The 18054-nt window shown below is 35.3% G+C and overlaps 1 protein-coding gene across 1 annotated transcript in view; it reads right to left on the reverse strand.

Annotated features, from left to right (window-relative positions):
- TREM1 (triggering receptor expressed on myeloid cells 1) overlaps window positions 1–8612 on the reverse strand; it is an 8653-nt gene extending 41 nt beyond the window's left edge. Inside the window, exons 1-4 of the mRNA XM_051992940.1 lie at window positions 8406–8612; window positions 5246–5578; window positions 2838–3030; window positions 1–733 (exon numbers count right to left, since the gene is read on the reverse strand). The exon at window positions 1–733 is cut by the window's left edge and continues 41 nt beyond it. Coding sequence (XP_051848900.1) covers window positions 634–733; window positions 2838–3030; window positions 5246–5578; window positions 8406–8472 — 693 coding nt within the window. The 5' untranslated portion in view covers window positions 8473–8612 and the 3' untranslated portion in view covers window positions 1–633. The remainder of the gene's footprint in view (window positions 734–2837; window positions 3031–5245; window positions 5579–8405) is intronic.
- Between the last annotated feature and the right edge of the window lie 9442 nt (window positions 8613–18054).

Genomic DNA, 18054 nt, shown 5'->3' on the forward strand with positions numbered 1-18054 from the left:
CAAGGATATGCAACAAGAATATATCAGCATTTGGCTCTTCTGGACCAAATCCTCTCATCTCCATCTGAAAATACTCTAGTCAGTAAATCCTCAAGTTATGAGGTCTTAGGCAACCACAAATGCAGACTATATGTGACTGGGAATTATTATACCCAATATTCAGGAAGCTGAATCAAGGAAGCTAAAACCTATCAGGCCTTAGGGATATCTTTGGAAAGCCTCTTTACATTGTTGGGGTTGAAAAGAAAGAAAATGCTTCTGAGAGATGTTGGTTCTATCATGTCTTCCAACTAAAAAATTTGATAATTATAAAAAGAATTCAGATTGTACAAATCCTAGACAAGTCCTACCTCCCTTAACCCATATTCCATTTAAAAAAATCTTACACTATGATTCTCTTTATTTTTGTTAAATAACATTTTCCCCAATTATACATAGAAACAATTTTTAATGTTGAGTTCTAAATTCTCTCCCTCCCTTTCTCCTTTCCAGAGATGGTAAGCAATCCAATATAGTTATACATGTGCAAACATGCAAAACATATTTCCATATCAGTCATTTTGTGCAAGAAAACATGAACCAAAAAATAAAATGAAAAATAATATTCTTCAAGGAAGGTCAGTCACAAGGGTGCTAGCACCCAGTCCTCTTTTGGAGGAGAATATATAAGGTGATGAATACCAGAATCTTATTCAAAAGAACTCCAAATGTCACACCAATCACATTAGAAAACCTAGGGAAGAGAAAAGCAAGACAGGTAATAACAACAACAACAATAGTTGACATTTGTATAAGTGCTTACTCTGTGCCTGGCAATGTATTAAGTGCTTCAATATTTAATTTGATCTGCACAATAGTCTTGTGCTATTATTATCCCCCATTTTATAGATGGGGAAACTGAGGCAACCAAGGTTGAGTAACCTTGCTAGCATCACACAGATAGTAAATATCTAAAGTCATATTTAAATTCAGGTTTTCCTTACTCCAAATCTGATGCTCTATGCCCTGCATCACCTATGTTCCTCAATTTTAATATCATGAAGTCAAACAAAAAAGTAATCATATTTTTATATTTTTCATAGCACTTCCATAAGATCATACATCTGGAGCCAAAAGGGAGCCTCAGAATTTAAACTGAGGCCCACTAAGGTTGAAAGATTTGCCTAAAGTCACACAGCTAATGAATATCAGATATAGGATTTGAACTCAAGTGTTCTATCTCTAGAGCCAGTGTTCATTTCCATAATCACATTTGTCTTAATCCTTTCTGTAGGGTAGTTGCAGCAGGCATTAAAATCAGAAGAAATGTGGGATAAGAGAGAAAATGTTCAAATCTCTCCTTCTTAAAAAGGCTTCTCCTGCCCTTCTCCCTCTCTGAGATTACCTTACACTGGCATTGTACATATCTTAGTTATATGTATACATCATACTTATTTGGACATTCTCTTTCCTCTTTGATTGTGAGCACCTTGAAGACAAGAACGGTGTTTTTGCTTTTCTTTGTATCCTATTTGATCCTATTATTATCCTATATATTATCCAGTCATTTCAGTCTTGGCAAAGATCCTGAAGAGACTTGCCATTTCATTCTCCTGCTTGTTTTCCAGATGGGGAAATTGAGGCAACAGGGTTAAGTGACTTGCTCAAAGTCACACAACTAATATCTGAGACTGGATTTGAACTCAGCTCCTCGCAATTACAGGTCTCACACTCTATCCATTGCATCATCTAGCTATCCAGGTAAGCACATAGGAGGTGCTTAACAAAAGCTTGTTGACTTATTGACTAAAACTTCCTTTTGTCTTCCTTTTGTGATGCAGTAGAAGATACTCGATTTGGAGCAAGCAAGACCAGAGTTCAAATCTTATCTTCTAAACTTACTAGGTATAATCCTGGAGAAGTTATCAAATAAGTGACAATTTCTCTGAGAATCAATATTCTCACCTATAAAATAAAGGCAATAATATTCGTAGTCCCTAATTCACAGGATTGTTATGATTGCACATGAGATAGTATACATAAAGTGCCATGCAAACTTGAAAGTGCTATAAAAATGCAACCTATAATGATAATTTGACAATGAGGAAAGTAAAACTAATTTATTTGGCCAGTCAGTTAATAGTGTTTGACAAACACTGTGGAATGTTTGAGTTTGAAATATATTTACAGGGGGCAGCTAGGTGGTGCAGTAGATAAAATACCAGCCCTGAATTCAGGAGAACCTGAGTTCAAATTTGGTCTCAGATACTTAACACTTCCTAGCTGTGTGACTCTGGGCAAGTCACAAAAGAAAAAGAAAAATAAATATATTTACAGAACTCTAAATACTGACTGGGAAGTCTGGAAGGATGGTCTGGCCTTAGAATACAGAGAGATTGGGAAAATTTTGAAGCAAAATAGAAGACATACATAAGAGATATACATAATCAGATATACATTATAATTTAATATTTAATGCTCTGGAAATAAAAAGGATCAATTTTGCCACCCTGAGATTTATCTGGAGAAACACTGAAATAATTTGTAGCTGAGTAGCAGCTCATCTATAAAATGGGGGATAGTGACAGCACCTGCTTCGCAGGTTGTTGTGCAAATCAAATTAGAACTCAGCATCATAAGGAACTTACCTTTCTACATTTTGCCTTCCCTCCTTGATCTCCCTCAACACCCATAATTCTTCCCCTAGTTTTTGTAGTTCACCTAGCTTTTGTGGCAAGGTGAACCTTGCCATTTAAGTTTGACTACTAGATATTTGGGCTCTCTACCTGGTTGACTCCGTACAATTATTAAGAAATGGAGCTTGGGGTTTAGCTTCCAAACAGAGGGTCATGACAAACCTGGAAAGAACAGAGATGGTCTCATTGTGTGCAGCTTCAGGGGTTGTAGTGAGACTATGGATTGTGCTTTTGACAGGAGGCTGAGTGGGGTTTGTCAAAGACTTTGTTTTTGTGGGCAAAGTAGTTGGGGCTTCTTCTCTTCTGGGAGTGACTTTCTGGGGTGTTGGTATGCCAGGAGTAATTTCAATGGATGCTAAAAGATAAGATAAGTGAAATTAGGAGTAGAGAAAGGCTACAATCAGAGTTAAAACAGAATTATTGGTAAGGGAAAGGAAGGAGAGGTGTAGGGGTTCACTTCTTCCCTCAATCATTCTTCCTCCATCACTTGCATCACATCTTTGGGGAATATCTGTTTTATTAGCACAGTGCCTGACACATAATAAGTGCATAATAAATGTCTGTTCATTTATTCATTCTAAAGTCAATGAATCAATTTTAAAATATAGAAGCTGTATGTACATGATGGAATTCTATTTTGCTTTAAGAAATGATGAAAGGGAAGTTTTCAGGAAAACACAAGACTTAAATGAACTGATATAGAATGAAGTGAGCAGAGCCAAGAGAACAATTTATACAATAACAACAACATTGTAGAGAAAAATAACTTTGAAAGAATTAAAAACTCTTATCAACACAAAGATCAACCACACTTACAGAGGACTCAGGGTGAAATATACTGGAGACAAGAAGTAAAGATAGCATTTTTCTAGGGATTTATTGATAAAATATGGAAGAGAGGCGTGCATAGTTGATGAAATCAGGTGAGAACTTTTTAAGGACAGGTTAGATGACATTGTTCATATGGTAGGCAGCAGGAAATGAGTCAGCAGATATCAAGTTTGAAAAGAGTAGCCAAACAGGGTATGGACCCCTCATAGAAGTGCACATGTACAGTGACAGGTCCTTGTCACAGACTGAAGTAAAGAAAATGACTTTAGTTATAGAGAAAATTTGACATGTAATATAGAGGAAATGAGGATGCTTGAGATGAGTTAGTTTTAGTTTCATAGGAAAATAGGATACAAGGTCATCTACACAGAGAAAAGATGGAAATAGCCCTAGAGGACTGAAGAAAAAAGAGATTTTCTGAAGCAGCAGATATTCTAAGCTTTCATGTTTCTCTTCAAGGATCCAATGCCTCCCAAATTGATGGGTTCTGAAATGAGTCCTCAATATAATTTTTTGGCTAAATGAACTTAAAGTAGGATTACAAAGAATCTAGAGGCATATTTTCTAAATTCTAAGATCCGCAGGTTGCTATTGATAGGGTGTGACTATTTGTCTTGATGGAACAGAATGCTCTTACTGCACTTGAAAAGGCATTGAAAGCCCACTATCATGTCTTTGCCACATCCTAATTTCTTTTCTATCAGTCTTCCAGATGGTCTGAAATTCCTACCATTTGCTGAAGTCCATAAAGGCCCTCATAAGGAAATCTGCATTTTTAACCAGGTAAGATGCAAATTGATTGAAGCAAAGTGACCTATGGCTTTGTGTCAAGAATCTTGTTCATATCCGACAATTCTTATCATGACTCCAAACAAGTTATTTAAACTCTGTGAGACTCTGTCAACATCCTAGGGCTTTGCTACTTTTGATCTCTAAACTGGAGATGTAGCAGTTTTCACAACAGGAATTCCAAAATCACCATTCTTGGCAATATTTTAAGTTGCCTGGCAAGGTCCAAAAGGAATAAGACTCAGAGTAAGTAATTTTGATTTGAGAAGAAAAGGGCATGAGACAGTCAAAAGAATGAGTTAACCAGGTGAAATTTTGCTATGGGAAATATGAGTAAACAGGGATAGAAATGCACACTGAGCTAAAAGGGACCTCAGAGTCCTTCTAGACCAACCCCTTCATTATAGAGATGGGTAAATTAAATTTCAGAGAGAGTTTTTTTTCCTTTCTTATTTGCCCAAGATTACAGAGGCAATAAACATTGAAGATAAGATTTAAAACCAGGTTTTCAACTTCCAGGTTCAATGTGCTTAACATAGTACATGTCCTATTGTATTATATACTGTACTACATGTAGTAAAATACATGTACTAGAGAAGGTTCAAGGAAAGAGCCAGAAACCAACATGGCTGATTTTTTTGAAATTCATCTAATATTGGGGGATAGAATGTTATAGCTGAAAGAGATCTGAAAGCTCCACTTAGAAATTCAATTTCCTTATGTTATAAATGAATAGATTCAGACCAGAGTGCCAAGCGACCTGTCCAAAGTCATTTGCCCAAGTGTCACAAAAGAGAGCTAGAATTAGAACCCTAGTCCAAGGCTGCATCCATTTTACCAAATTACATCTTTGTAGCTCCTCCTTCTAACTCTCTCTGACTTTTTCTTTGTTCCAGAAATCAAAAGCCATAGAAAGCATCTCCTTTTCTTGACTCCACCCTTTTGCTTACCATCACATGTAGTCAATACGAAAGGATTGAGCAAGAGCAGGGGCTTCTGGGGCGATTTATCAATTACACACTGGTATGTTCCAGAGTCCTGCTTCTGGAAGCTTAGGATTGTGAAATTCATCATGGCATCAGGAGGGTTGTCTGCCAGTAGATATTTGCCAACCCTGAACTGTCGAAACACCCCATCTGTGCTGCTTTGTATCAGGGTTTCCAATTGATTTTCACTCCCTACTCTCTGCCAGGCCTTCAGGGAATAAAAATATTTCATAATGTTATAGGGACAACGCAGAGTTGCATCGCTTCCCTCTTCTATGCACAAGGAACTTTGTAATCCTGTAGGGAGAAAAATTCAAATCAGAGAAGACTGCTTCATTTTATTTGCATCTTCCAATTCATTTCATAGATGTAAAAAACCAAAAACCACCAAAAATCTGAAAAAGATGAAGTGGCTTGTTCAAGATCATATAAGTGGCAAAATCTGGCTCCTGGTCCAAATTTCTCAGATGCTTTATACTACTACAGCCTCATTTCAGTACTGAGCTCTCTTAACTCAAATCACTTTCTCTACTTCTACCAACTCAAAAAGTGCTTCCATTAACACTTCCATTAAATAAATAAACCCTGCCCATTCCCAGGCTCTGTGTCTTTAGCTCTGCTGATCCCCAGGTCTCAAGTATCCTGAGCACAACTTTCCACCAATCCAAATATTGTTTCTTATTCACAAACCAGATATCCCTTTTTTTTTTTTCTCCATACTATTTTGCCCTCACTCCATCTCTATTCTGAACTCCAAGGTTCCTTTTACCTCTAAGATCCTTTGATTCTCTAGCATCAATTCAATTCAATGAACTGGTATAAATTCTTTCTATGCAGCCTTCTCTCAATGCAAAAGGACAATTATTCTGCAACTAGGAAAGTACCTTGGAGTATTGAGAATTTAAGTGACTTGGCCTTCCATAGCCATTAGGTCAGAAGGCAGTGGATTAATCAAATTCTGAGACCAGTTTCCTATCCACTTTACCACATTGCCTCTTGGAATTCTTTGCACTGATGAAATCATGGACCCCTTTGCTATCCATACTGGTCAGCAGATATTTTTAGCAAGACATCTTATGGCATCTCCCATATTTCAACTTAGGTTGAAATTTCCATGCTGGTATTTGCTGCCTGTGCAATCTCGGGCCAGTTACTTAACTTGTCTGGTGCTCAGTTCCACATCTATAAAACATAAGGTTGTGCTAGATGGTTTCTAAGGTTCTTTCCATCACTAACTCTGTTATAGACCTACTATTACACTACTACTACTACTACTACTACTACTACTACTACTGTCATTACTCCTAATTCTTCTCCTCCTATTCCTCTTACTGCTACTGCTTATTACTCTTACTATCTCTACTGCTTACTACTCCTACTCTTTCCTTCTACTATTCCCTTCCAACTCTTAATACTCGTACTGCTCTTCCTCCTTCTCTTACTGCTACTACTTACTTACATGCTACTACCATGCTACTCTTCTTACAGTTCCTGCTCCTCCTCTTATTGTTGCTACTTCTACTATCCATTCTACTACCCTTACTGTTCCTCTTCTTACTGCTACTACTTCTCCTATGACTCCTATTACAATTCCTACTCCTACTGCTACTGCTCTTGCTGCTCCTCCTCCTCCTAATAATACTACTTCATACTATAAATAATAATAATATGGGATATCAATATAAAATTTATCACAAACTGTTTCCTTGCCTCTGGTCCTCAGGACTACAGAAAGACTTTACATGAAAGCCACTGGAACAATTAGCAGTAGAGAATTTTGCTGCCTTATCTTTTTGGAGAGAAAACACTGGTCTAGCTGATGGAGTATGAGTGTACCTTTGGGCACCCTTCTTCTTACCAGAGCAATTATTATAGTACTACCTATATTGAGAGATATTTTATTTAATATTTTAGAAATGAGAATGAGAATTTGTTTAGCAATTATAAGGTATGCTCTGAATAACTTTCTACCATATTTGCATTAATATTGTTCAGAAGTTTGAAGGACAGATGGCCTTCATTTCAAGAAACCCTTGTACTTCTTTTCCTCTGAAATGGATAGAGGGGAAGAATATCCTTCTGATTACCTGGGAAGAAGGTATACAATGGATAGAACACTAGATGTGAAATCAGGAAGATCTAATTTAAATCCAATTTCAGAAACTACTGACATGTATGATGAGTCATTTAACCTCTCTATGCCTTAATTTTCTTATTTCTAAAAATAGAGATATCACAACACCTACCTCTCAGTGTCATTGTGGAGATAAAAATAATATTTGCAAAGTGTTTTGCAAACCTTAAAGAATTATTAAGTGCTGTCATTATTATTATTAATGTTTCTTTTTTTCAGGAAACAAAGATAGGCAGAAGTGTAGCTTCCAAATCTGGACCTCCTCTCTTTCTAATTCAACCAAATTTCATCCTAGATAACTCCATTTAAGGTACACAAAGGCATGATGATCTGGAGACAGTAATTTTTAGGGAGCTATTTAGGGTATACACAAAAATAGGAAGCAGTGGATTTGGAGTCAGAGAATCTGAGCCAGGATCTTGGTTCTACCACTTGTATGATCTCAAATAAGTCCCTTCACTTCTTTTGGTTTTTTTATATCCATGAAATGAGCATTTTTTTCTATAATCCCAAAGGACTTTTTCAACTCCATGATCTTGGAAATTTATGAATTACCAAGCACACTCCCTGGTCTAGGGATATGCTGGAGCCCTCTCTTACTGACTCAGAAGAGTCAAATATTAAATTAAATTATCACCATTTATGCCTCAGAAATCAACAACTGCTATAAAACAGAGCTTGATTAATTATCTTGTTAATTGTCTAGATTTTTTTTAAAAATATGGATAAACTGTCATGCTGATTAAATTTTAAATATATGCTTAAAAGTATACATTTTTCCCAGGGAACTGGTTGTTAAACATTTGCCAGTAAAGCACTGACTGTCCTTTGGTTTAACCAGACTGTCCTCATCTGTATATCCCTCTTTCCAAGGAAATAGGAGAAAGCATAAAAAACAATGGGACCTAGCATTTCCTCCCTTCCCGTGAATTCCCCACTTTTTTCATCCTTTCTTAATCCCACCCACTCTGGGCTTCTCAATGCTCTTACCTGAGTCATTGATAAACAGTAATAAAACCAGCAATTGTTGGTACCTCCAGATTCTTATCCTTTCCATATTATTCCTGATTCTTGGTTGGCTGTGCCCAGGATATCTGCCAAAGATATCAGTCACCAATCTTCCTTAGTCTCAAAACATCTTCCGGATGTTGCATCACATTATGCATGCATCATGTTGAAGGCTCTGAGGTTGTGAAACAATGAAGCGGAATATGACAAAGGGTTCAGGACCCACTAAAAAAAAAGGAAGAGAAGGAAGCCCAGACAAATTGCAGCCTTGGGTATTCTTCCCAAATGCAATTTTCATCATACTACTTCCCTTGTTCAAAAACCAGTAATGGCCCTCTATTTCTCAACAAATCAATAACAAATGGCTTGCTTCTGCCCAACTTTCAGAATAGATATAAAATGACATCTCTTTAATTATCCAGCCTTTTCCCAACATATGCTCTCTGATCCAATCAGGTCAGTATCTCACATTGTCTTAAACACCTCATGCTTATATATCTCCTTTCATTCTCTCCTCTTGAAGTGGTTCCCTTGCCTATATATGTAAAGTGTTTTGCAAACCTTGTGTCATCCTATTCCATTTGGGGATATTTCTAAGTTTTAGGAAAGTTTTCTTTTCTTTTTTTCTTATTACTATTTTTCTTTATTTTATTTTTTATTTAATATTTTGTTTTTCCCAGTTACATATAAAAACAATTTTTTTTAACATTCATTTTTAAAACTTTCAGATTCTTTTCCATTTTCTTCCCCATTTCATCCCCTCATTGAGAATGTAAGCAATTCAATATAGGTTATACATGTGTAGTCATGCAAAACATTTCTTTAATAATCATGTTGTGAAAGAAAACATAGACCAAAATTTTTTTCCAAGAAAAATAAAGAAAATAAAATAAAATTTAAAAGTACGCTTCAATCTGCTTTAGACACCACAAAGGTTTTCTTTATCAGGAGGCTAAATTGAGCCCTTTGTCACTTTCATCCATTATTCTTTTTTTTTTCCCCTACAGTCAAGGTAAATGAGTCTAATCCCTCTTCCAAATAATAGTTCTCCAAATACTTAGACAGCTTATTTTTCACCTGAGTTTTCTCTTATCCAGACTAAATATAGACAGTTCTTTCAACTAAATATCATATGGCATAAACTCAAGGACATTTACCATTCTGGTCACTCTCCTCAGGATAAACTCTAACTTATCAATAACCTTCTTGAATATGATGTCCAGACATAATTTTTTATATGTGATTTGACTATTTTATTTATTTTATCTAGATTATGATTCACTTACTATAATCACATTCACTTTTGGGGCTACCAAAATTGCCACATTGTTGATTTCTATTTTGTTTTCAGTCTACTAAAGCTACCCCACAGATTTTTCAGATAAGATCCTGTCTAGTGATGCCTTCCTCAACTGAACTTGTCAAGTGTTTGCATAAGGTCTTCTATTTATCTCTCTTGTGGTGCCTTTTTTGACTACTCCAGCCTACATCAATCTTTCTCTCTTTAGAAGAATAGAACTTTTTTTTAAAAAATTGATTGTTTTGGTTAAAAGCTTAACATTTGGAAGTAAAAGATTGATATAATAGATAAAGATCTGTCTATAGAGCTGAGAAGATTCAGACTCAAGTCCTACTAAAGCCACATACTGTCCGTATGACTATAGACAAGTCACTTAACCTTTCAGTGCTCTAGGCAACTAATTCTTGGATTTAGATTTAGTAACTCTTGGAGGTCCCCCAGACTTTTCAGCAGCTTCTCTGGAGGTCAAAACTATTTCCATAGTAATACTAAAACATTAAATATATTAAATATTAACATATATATGACTCACTTAAAAGTTCTTTAGGAATTCTCAATAACTTTAAGGGATGTTAAGAAAAAAAATTTAGGAACCACTACTCTAAGGAACTCGCTAAGTTTAAAAGTTACAAAGAAGATGCTACTCTACATTAAAGGTAGAAATTCCTCACCTAGAACTCCCTAAACCAGTTGAATGGTGAAATTAGAAACTTTCTCCACATAGCAGAGAGTTGTTGTTTTTTAAGACTGTGAATATAGGCATCATCAAAGATATATTACTGTTAGGTAATGATAATGGGGAGAGGGGAAGCAATTTTAATCATTTAAAGATTGGAAACACTAAATTTGGAATTGAATAAATTTTCCATCCTTTCAGGCAAAAAAAAAATTTTAAGTGTGAATAAAGGAAGTTAAAACATTACAGACTGCCTTTTTGACAAATTTAGCCACAAAAGGGAAGATAGATACAGAACAATATCTAAAGTTTAGATCAAGTGAGAATTTTTCAAAGATGGGGAGGACATAAGCTTATCTATAGATAGTTGAGAAACAGCTAGGACATGGGGAGAGAGTGAATATGATAGAGTAGGATGATGAAGAAGACAATGTGTTGGAGAAAATGGGTTGGAATGGTATTACTTGTGCATGTTGAGGGTTTTATATGGGGCAAGGAAAAAGGTCACATCATCATGTGAAACAGGAGTGAAGAAGATAGTGGTAGAAGATATCTGAATATTGTGAGATAAGTAGCAAAAAGAAAGGAGAAGATCTCAGAGAATGGCCTCATATTTTTTCTTTGTCTTTTTTTTTTTTTTTTTTTTTTTTTGCTGAAGTAATTGGCGTGATTTGCCCAAAGTCACACAGCTAGAAAGTATTAAGTCTCTGAAACCAGATTTGAACTTAGGTCTTATTGCCTTGAGGGTTGGTGCACTATCTACTGCAACGCCTAGCTGCCCCGATCTCAATTTTTTCAGTAAATTAAGAAGTTTCTCAGTTGAGAGGGGAGAGAGAAAGGGAGTTATGGGAAGCTTGAGGAGAGTGAAAGAATTTGGAAGCACTAATAGGGTGGCTATTGTTCAGTCATTAATTAATTTTGTCCATGGCTTTTTTTTTTTTACAAAGAAATTGGAAAAGATCTGAAGAGTAGAAGGATTTAAAGTTAAAGTGTAGTTAAAGAACAGTCAGAGAGAGAAGTAGAGTGAGAATGAAAGGATCTAAGATATAACTATTTTGTGTCTGCATGTGTATGGGGGGTGGGAACAGAGCAGTAGGTTATTTAAAAAATAGGTTGAGGCACCATGATGTTAGAATGTTTAAGATAGTATGTATGTATGTATGAATGTGTATATATATATATATATATATATATGTATATATATATATATATATATGTATACCCTAGCATGAGAGCAGGGTTAAGAAGGAAAGATCAAGCCAAACACTGAACTCATTGAAGAAAAATGGTAGGTGTCCTGGAGATCAGTAGGCAATAGCTAATTACTGTCTATTCAATATTTCCCAAACTTATCTTTCAGTCTTCCCTGAAACCAACTCCTTCTCTCCATTTCCTTATTCCTGTCAATTATACTATCTTAGTAATAGTTATCCAGTCTCACAATCTTGGAGTCATATGATTCAATCTCATTCTCTTACAGTGGGTCCTTCTGATTCTGCTAGTGACCTCTGAATTTATTTCTCATTCTCTATACTCAAAGTCATTGCCCCAGTTTTGTTCTTTTTTTTTTTTTTCAAAATTCTCAACAATGTCCAAGTTTTGGAGGTTTAATTAACTTAATTTTAAGTTATTTGACAAAAATTTCTGAGAAAACAGGAAAGCAGTTTGACAGAAATTAGATAAAAAACCAACACATCACACATCATAAGTTAAGATCCTTATCTTGGGCACATGATTTAGACATAAAGGATGATACCATAAGCAAATTAGGGAGGCATGGAACAGTTTATATGTCAAATCTAAGGATAAGGGAAGAATTTATGACCAAACATGAGAGGATTACAAGTTGCATTAAATTTTTTAAAAATTGCATAAAGAAACTCAACACACCAAGATGAGAAGAAAAGTAGAAAATTGGGTGGGGGGGAATGAGAGTTACAGAAAGTTTCTCTTATAAAAGACCTTATTTCTCAAATGTATAGAAAATTGAATCAAATGTCTAAGAATCATTCCCAAATTTTCCCCAATTGATAAATGGACAAAGAATATAAACTATATTCAGATAAAGATAGAAAAAGTCATCTATAGTTATATAAAATGTTTTAAATGACTATTGATTACAAATGCAAATTAGAAAATTCTGCAGTACCATCTCATATCTAGCAAATTAACTAATGTGACAAAAAAGGAAAATGGCAAATGTTAGAGAAGTGGGAAAATTGGAAAACTGATGTATTGTTGGTAGAGCTGTGAACTGATCCAATCCTTCTGGAGAGCAATTTGGAACTATGCCCAAAGGGCAACCAAACTATGCAAATCTTTTGATCCAGCAATACACTACTAGCTTTGTATCCTAAAGCAAATTTTTTTAAAGGCAGTATTTATAGCAGTTCTTTTTGTGAGGATTGAGAGGATGTTCATCAATTCGAAAATGGCATAATAAGTTGTAGTGTGCAATTATAATGGAATACTATTTTGCTATAAGAAACAAGTAGGATATTTCAGATAAATCTGGAAAAACTTACATGAACTGATGCAAAGTGAAGTGAGTAAAACAGGGGAACATTGTACATAATAATCGCAATAATGTAAGATGATTAGGTGTGAATGACAGCTTTACAATGATCTAAATTCAGCAATACTATGATCTAAAACACTTCTGAAGAACTCAGTGAAAAAGCTATCCATCTCCAGGAAAAGAGTTGATGGTCTAAATGCAGATTGAATCGTACTTTTTTTTTTTTAAACTTTATTTTTCTTGGATTTTCCTCTCTGGTAGAGTGGGGGAATCTGTTGTTTTTTTCACATGACTAAAGTGGAAATATATTTTGCATAACTATACATGAATTACCTTTATCAAATTGTTTGCCCTGTCGATGAAGAGGGAGGGGGAGGAGAAATGGAAGGAGAAAACTTGGAAGTCAAAAAATTAAAAAGCAAATGTTAAAAATTAGGTTTTATGTAATTGGAAAAAATTAAAGACTAACAAAAATTATCATGTACATATTTAACCTATATTATATTGCTTGCTGAATATGGGAGGGATGGGGTGGAGAGAGGGAGAAAAATTTGGAATACAAGGTTTTGCAAAGGTGAATATTGTAAACTATTTTTGCATGTATTTGGAAAAATGAAAGGCTATAAAAAATTCTCAATACTTTTGAGGAGCTCAAATCAAGCTATCCCTGAACAAGAATCCTTTTTTGAATGCTTTTGCCAAGACTTGGCCATTATTCATGAGAATAAAGACCTCAATGAAAAGCAAATGCCTTCCAAGACACTCCATTCCTCTTTGGGATAGCTCTATTTACTGAAAAATTCTTCTTTACATAAACACGATCTGCCTTTCTTTGGTTTCTCCTCCCTGTTTCAAGCTTTATTCTCTAGAACCAAATAGAATTTCTACTTTCCATAGGACAGCTCTTACCTAAAGGACAACAATAGGACTATTACAATTCACTCTCATAGACTCTCTCCATCTATATTGCAGGATCATCATACACAATCCCCAGTCTAAGTGAAGATTTGTCTTGAGGCTCTTTGGTCCTTTTCTTTTTCTATACTTTCTTTCTTGGTGATTTCATCAGTATCCATGAATTCAATGATCTTGCCTATGGAAATGATTCCCATATCTATATTTCCATCTATAATCTCTTCCTGGAGCTTGATTCTCACATCATTACTTACATGCAAGACATTTCCACTTGATTGTCCCAGAGGCATCTCAAGCATGACTTCATCAACTTTCCCCTTAAACTCTTCCTAACTTTCTTTTTCTGTAAGGACATCATTATCCTTCCAATCACCCTGGTTTACAACCTTAGAGCTAACCTCCTCCCATTATTCTCCTACATCCTACAGATCTAATCTGTTATAAAATCTTGTTAAATCTAACTATTCAACTTCTCTCAAGTCCCCCTCTCTCCAAGCACACCCCAGTCGCACTAGACTATCATAACTTCTCCTGTAGAATATTGCAGTAATCTTCTAATTGGTCTCCATTCATCTAACCTCTCCCTCTCTAATCCATCTTCCTCCCCAACTGCCAAATTAATATTACTTTTAAAAAATAATATATTTTATTTTTTCCTAATTTCATGTTGAAAGAACTTTTGAACATTTTGGGTTTTTTTTCTTTTTGAAGTTTTGAGTTCCAAATTCTATCCCTCCCTTTCTCTCTATACTCACCCCTCTCTAAGATGTTAAGCAATTAGATATACATTACATATGTGCAATCAAGTAAAACAGTTCCACTAATCATTTTGTACAAAAGAACTAATAAAAGAAAGAAAATAATAAAGATAACATGTTTCAGTCTGTATTCAAACAATATCAGTTCTTTCTCTGGAGGTAGAAGTGGGCTTCATCATTAGTACTTTGAGATTGCTTTTTTAAAATTTTGATAGTATTTTATTTTTCTAAATGTGTATAAAGACAGTTTTCAACATGCATTTTTGTAAAACATTGTCTTCTAAATTTTTCTCTCTCCTTCCCTAAGATAGCACACAATCTGATAGAGGCCAAATAAGCACAATCCTTTTGAATATTTCCATATTTGTCATGTTGTACAAGAAAAATCAGACTAACATGAAAAAAACAAACACAAGAAAAAAAAACAAACAAAAAGGTGAAAATACTATGCTTCAATCCATAATCAGTCTCCATGGTTCTCTCGCTGGATGCAATTGGTCTTTTCTATCCCAAATCTATTGAAATTGCCTTCAATCATTTTATTGTTGAAAAGAGCCAAGTCCATCCCATCACATAATCTTGTTATGACTGTACAATGTTCTTTTGGTTCTGCTCACTTCACACAGCATCAGTTCATGTAGGTCTTTCCAGACTTTTCTGAAATCATTCTGCTGGTTATTTCTTATGGAACAATAGTATTTCATAATATTCATACACGATAACTTATTTAGCCTTTCCCCAACTGATGGGCGTGCACTCAATTTTCAGTTCTTTGCCACTACAAAAAGGACAGCTATAAACATTTTTGTACATGTAGGTCCTTCCTCCTTTTTTTATAATCTCTTTGTGTAGTGTGCTTCCTAGAGCCCCCAAACTGGGGTGACAAAATGCACCGTTGTTTTCTAGAGCCTCCACACTGGCGTGCCAAAATATACCATCCAGACTAGCTCTCTGGAGGACTTCAGGACCAGCCAGAGTCTTAGTGAAGGAGTGATGAAGGCAGGAAACTCATGAGGATGGTCAAAGATGGAGTCTGTTTATTTCAAGTCCTCTCAGCCCTTAAATACCTTTATATGATTACATCACTATAGCACACTGAGCATGTGCCAACTATAGAACCATTATATCACATCACACTGCGCAAATGCTATGGTAGCATTACATCACTACAGCACACTGCACATGTGTTAACAATAAGCACCCTGTTATTGATATGTAAATTCTTTTTACTGTAAGTATCCCTTGCTTCAAGTAGAACACAGCCTAGGAAGGCTGAGAGCCCTTAGGGAAAGCAGACATTGCCAGCAGGTTCCCTCTGGGCTGAAGAGTCTTATACCTTATCCAGAGTTCCTCCCACTATTTGCAGCCCTCTATACTTTGGAATATAGCTCCAGTAGTGAGACTGCTGGATCAAAAAATATGCAAGTTTGATGGCCCTTTGAGCATAGTTCCAAATTACTCTCCCAAACGGTTGGATCAGTTCACAATTCCACCAACAATGCATTTGTGTCCCAGTTTCCCCACATCCCCTCCAACATTTATCATATCTTTTCTTGTCATTTTAACCAATCTGATAAATGTGAGGTGGTACCTCAGTTATTTTAATTTGTATTTCCCTAATCAATAGTGACTTAGAGCTTTTTTTTTTCCCTATATGATTAGAAATAACTTTTATTTCTTCATCTGAAAATTGCCTATTCATATCCTTTGGCCATATATCAATGGAGGAATGACATATATGCTCATAAATTTGACTCTATATATTTTATCAGAGACCTTTATCAGAAATGTTGGCTATAAAAACTGTTTCCCAGCTTTCTATTTCACTTCTAATATGGCCTCACTGGCTTCTTTTGTAAAAATTCTTTTTCATTTAATATAATCAAAATTATCCATTTTGCATTTCATAATGTTCTCTAGTTCTTGTTTGGCTAAAAATTTATCCTTCTCCACAGGTAGACTATCACTTGCTCTACTAATTTGCTTATAGTATCACCCTTTATGTCTAAATCATGAATCTACTTCAACCTTATTTTGGTATAGGGTATGAGATATTGGCCAATTCCTAGTTTCTGCCATATAATTTTCCAATTTTTCCAGCAATTTTTGTCAATAGTGACTTTTTATTCCAGAAACTGGTGTCTTTGGTTTATCAAACACTAGATTACTATAGTCATTGACTATTCTGTTTTGTGAACCTAATCTATTCCCACTTACCATTATTCCATTTCTTAGCCAGTATCAAATGGTTTTGATGATTACCTTTTCATAATATAATTTTAGTGTAGTACAGCTAGGCCACCTTTCTTTTCATTTTTTTTTTTTATTAATTACCTTGAAATTCTTGACCTTTTGTTTTTCCAGATAAATTTTATTATTTTTCTATCTTTTATAAAGTAATTTTTGACAGTTTGATTGGGTTATTACTGAATAAGTAGATTAATTTACATAGATTTGTCATTTTTATTACATTAGCTCAGCCTACCCATGAGTACAAATTGATATTTCTAAAACACAAATCTGATCATGTCATTCCTATGCTCAAGAGATTTCTGTAATTTACTATTCTCTCTTAGATAAAACAAACTCCTCCAAATGATTTTGAAACCTCTTTTCCACTTGGTGACAACCATTAGCATAGTGAAAATAGCACTTGCTCTGGGGAAGTAGAACCTGGGTTCAAATTCCACCTCAGGCACTTATGGAAGTCCATGAGACATTGGAAAAATCGTAATCTTCCCTGGGCCTTTGTTTTTTCTGAGTAGTTGAACTAGATGAACTCAGATCCCATCCAGGTCTATGATCCTATTCTCTCTAAAGTCTCTTCCAAATGTGATATTCTAAGGTTATATTTCTTTTATATGACAGGCTGATCAAAAGGAGTTTGTCTTTTTTTTTTTTTTTTTTTTTTTGTGCTGACTTATCTAGAATCATACAGCTAGTATTAAGTGTCTGAGACCTAATTTGAACTCAGGTCCTTCTGACTTCAAGGTTAGTGCTCTATCAACTGTGCCATTTAGCTGCATCCTTAAAGGGACATTTTCATACATATTCTCATAGGTAGAGGAATTAATTTCTCCATCCTCCTCTCTCCCAACAGTTCCCCTTCTCCTTCCTGAAAGATTTTGGTGAGTTTCACCTTCTGGTATTTAATGGCCATCCTTTCCCTTCATATCTGACTTAATGACTGATACTTACCTGCACTCTATGCTGTTGCTCCCTATGCAGATAGAGGTGACAGAAGTTATCCCATGAATGTCCTTTCAGTGAATCACTCAATGAGAATTTTTTCAGCAAATACTATGTTACAGGTCCTGTACTAAGCGCTGGGAATTACAAGACAGAAATCAAAGTCTCCATCTCTATGGAATTTGCATTCTAATAATGAGGACAGAATTTACAATGGAACTAAACACAAAATATAAACAAAATGAATATGCATTAGGTTTGGGAGACAGAACTGC

The sequence above is a fragment of the Antechinus flavipes genome, chromosome 4, assembly GCF_016432865.1.
Source record: "Antechinus flavipes isolate AdamAnt ecotype Samford, QLD, Australia chromosome 4, AdamAnt_v2, whole genome shotgun sequence".
Classification (NCBI taxonomy): domain Eukaryota; kingdom Metazoa; phylum Chordata; class Mammalia; order Dasyuromorphia; family Dasyuridae; genus Antechinus; species Antechinus flavipes.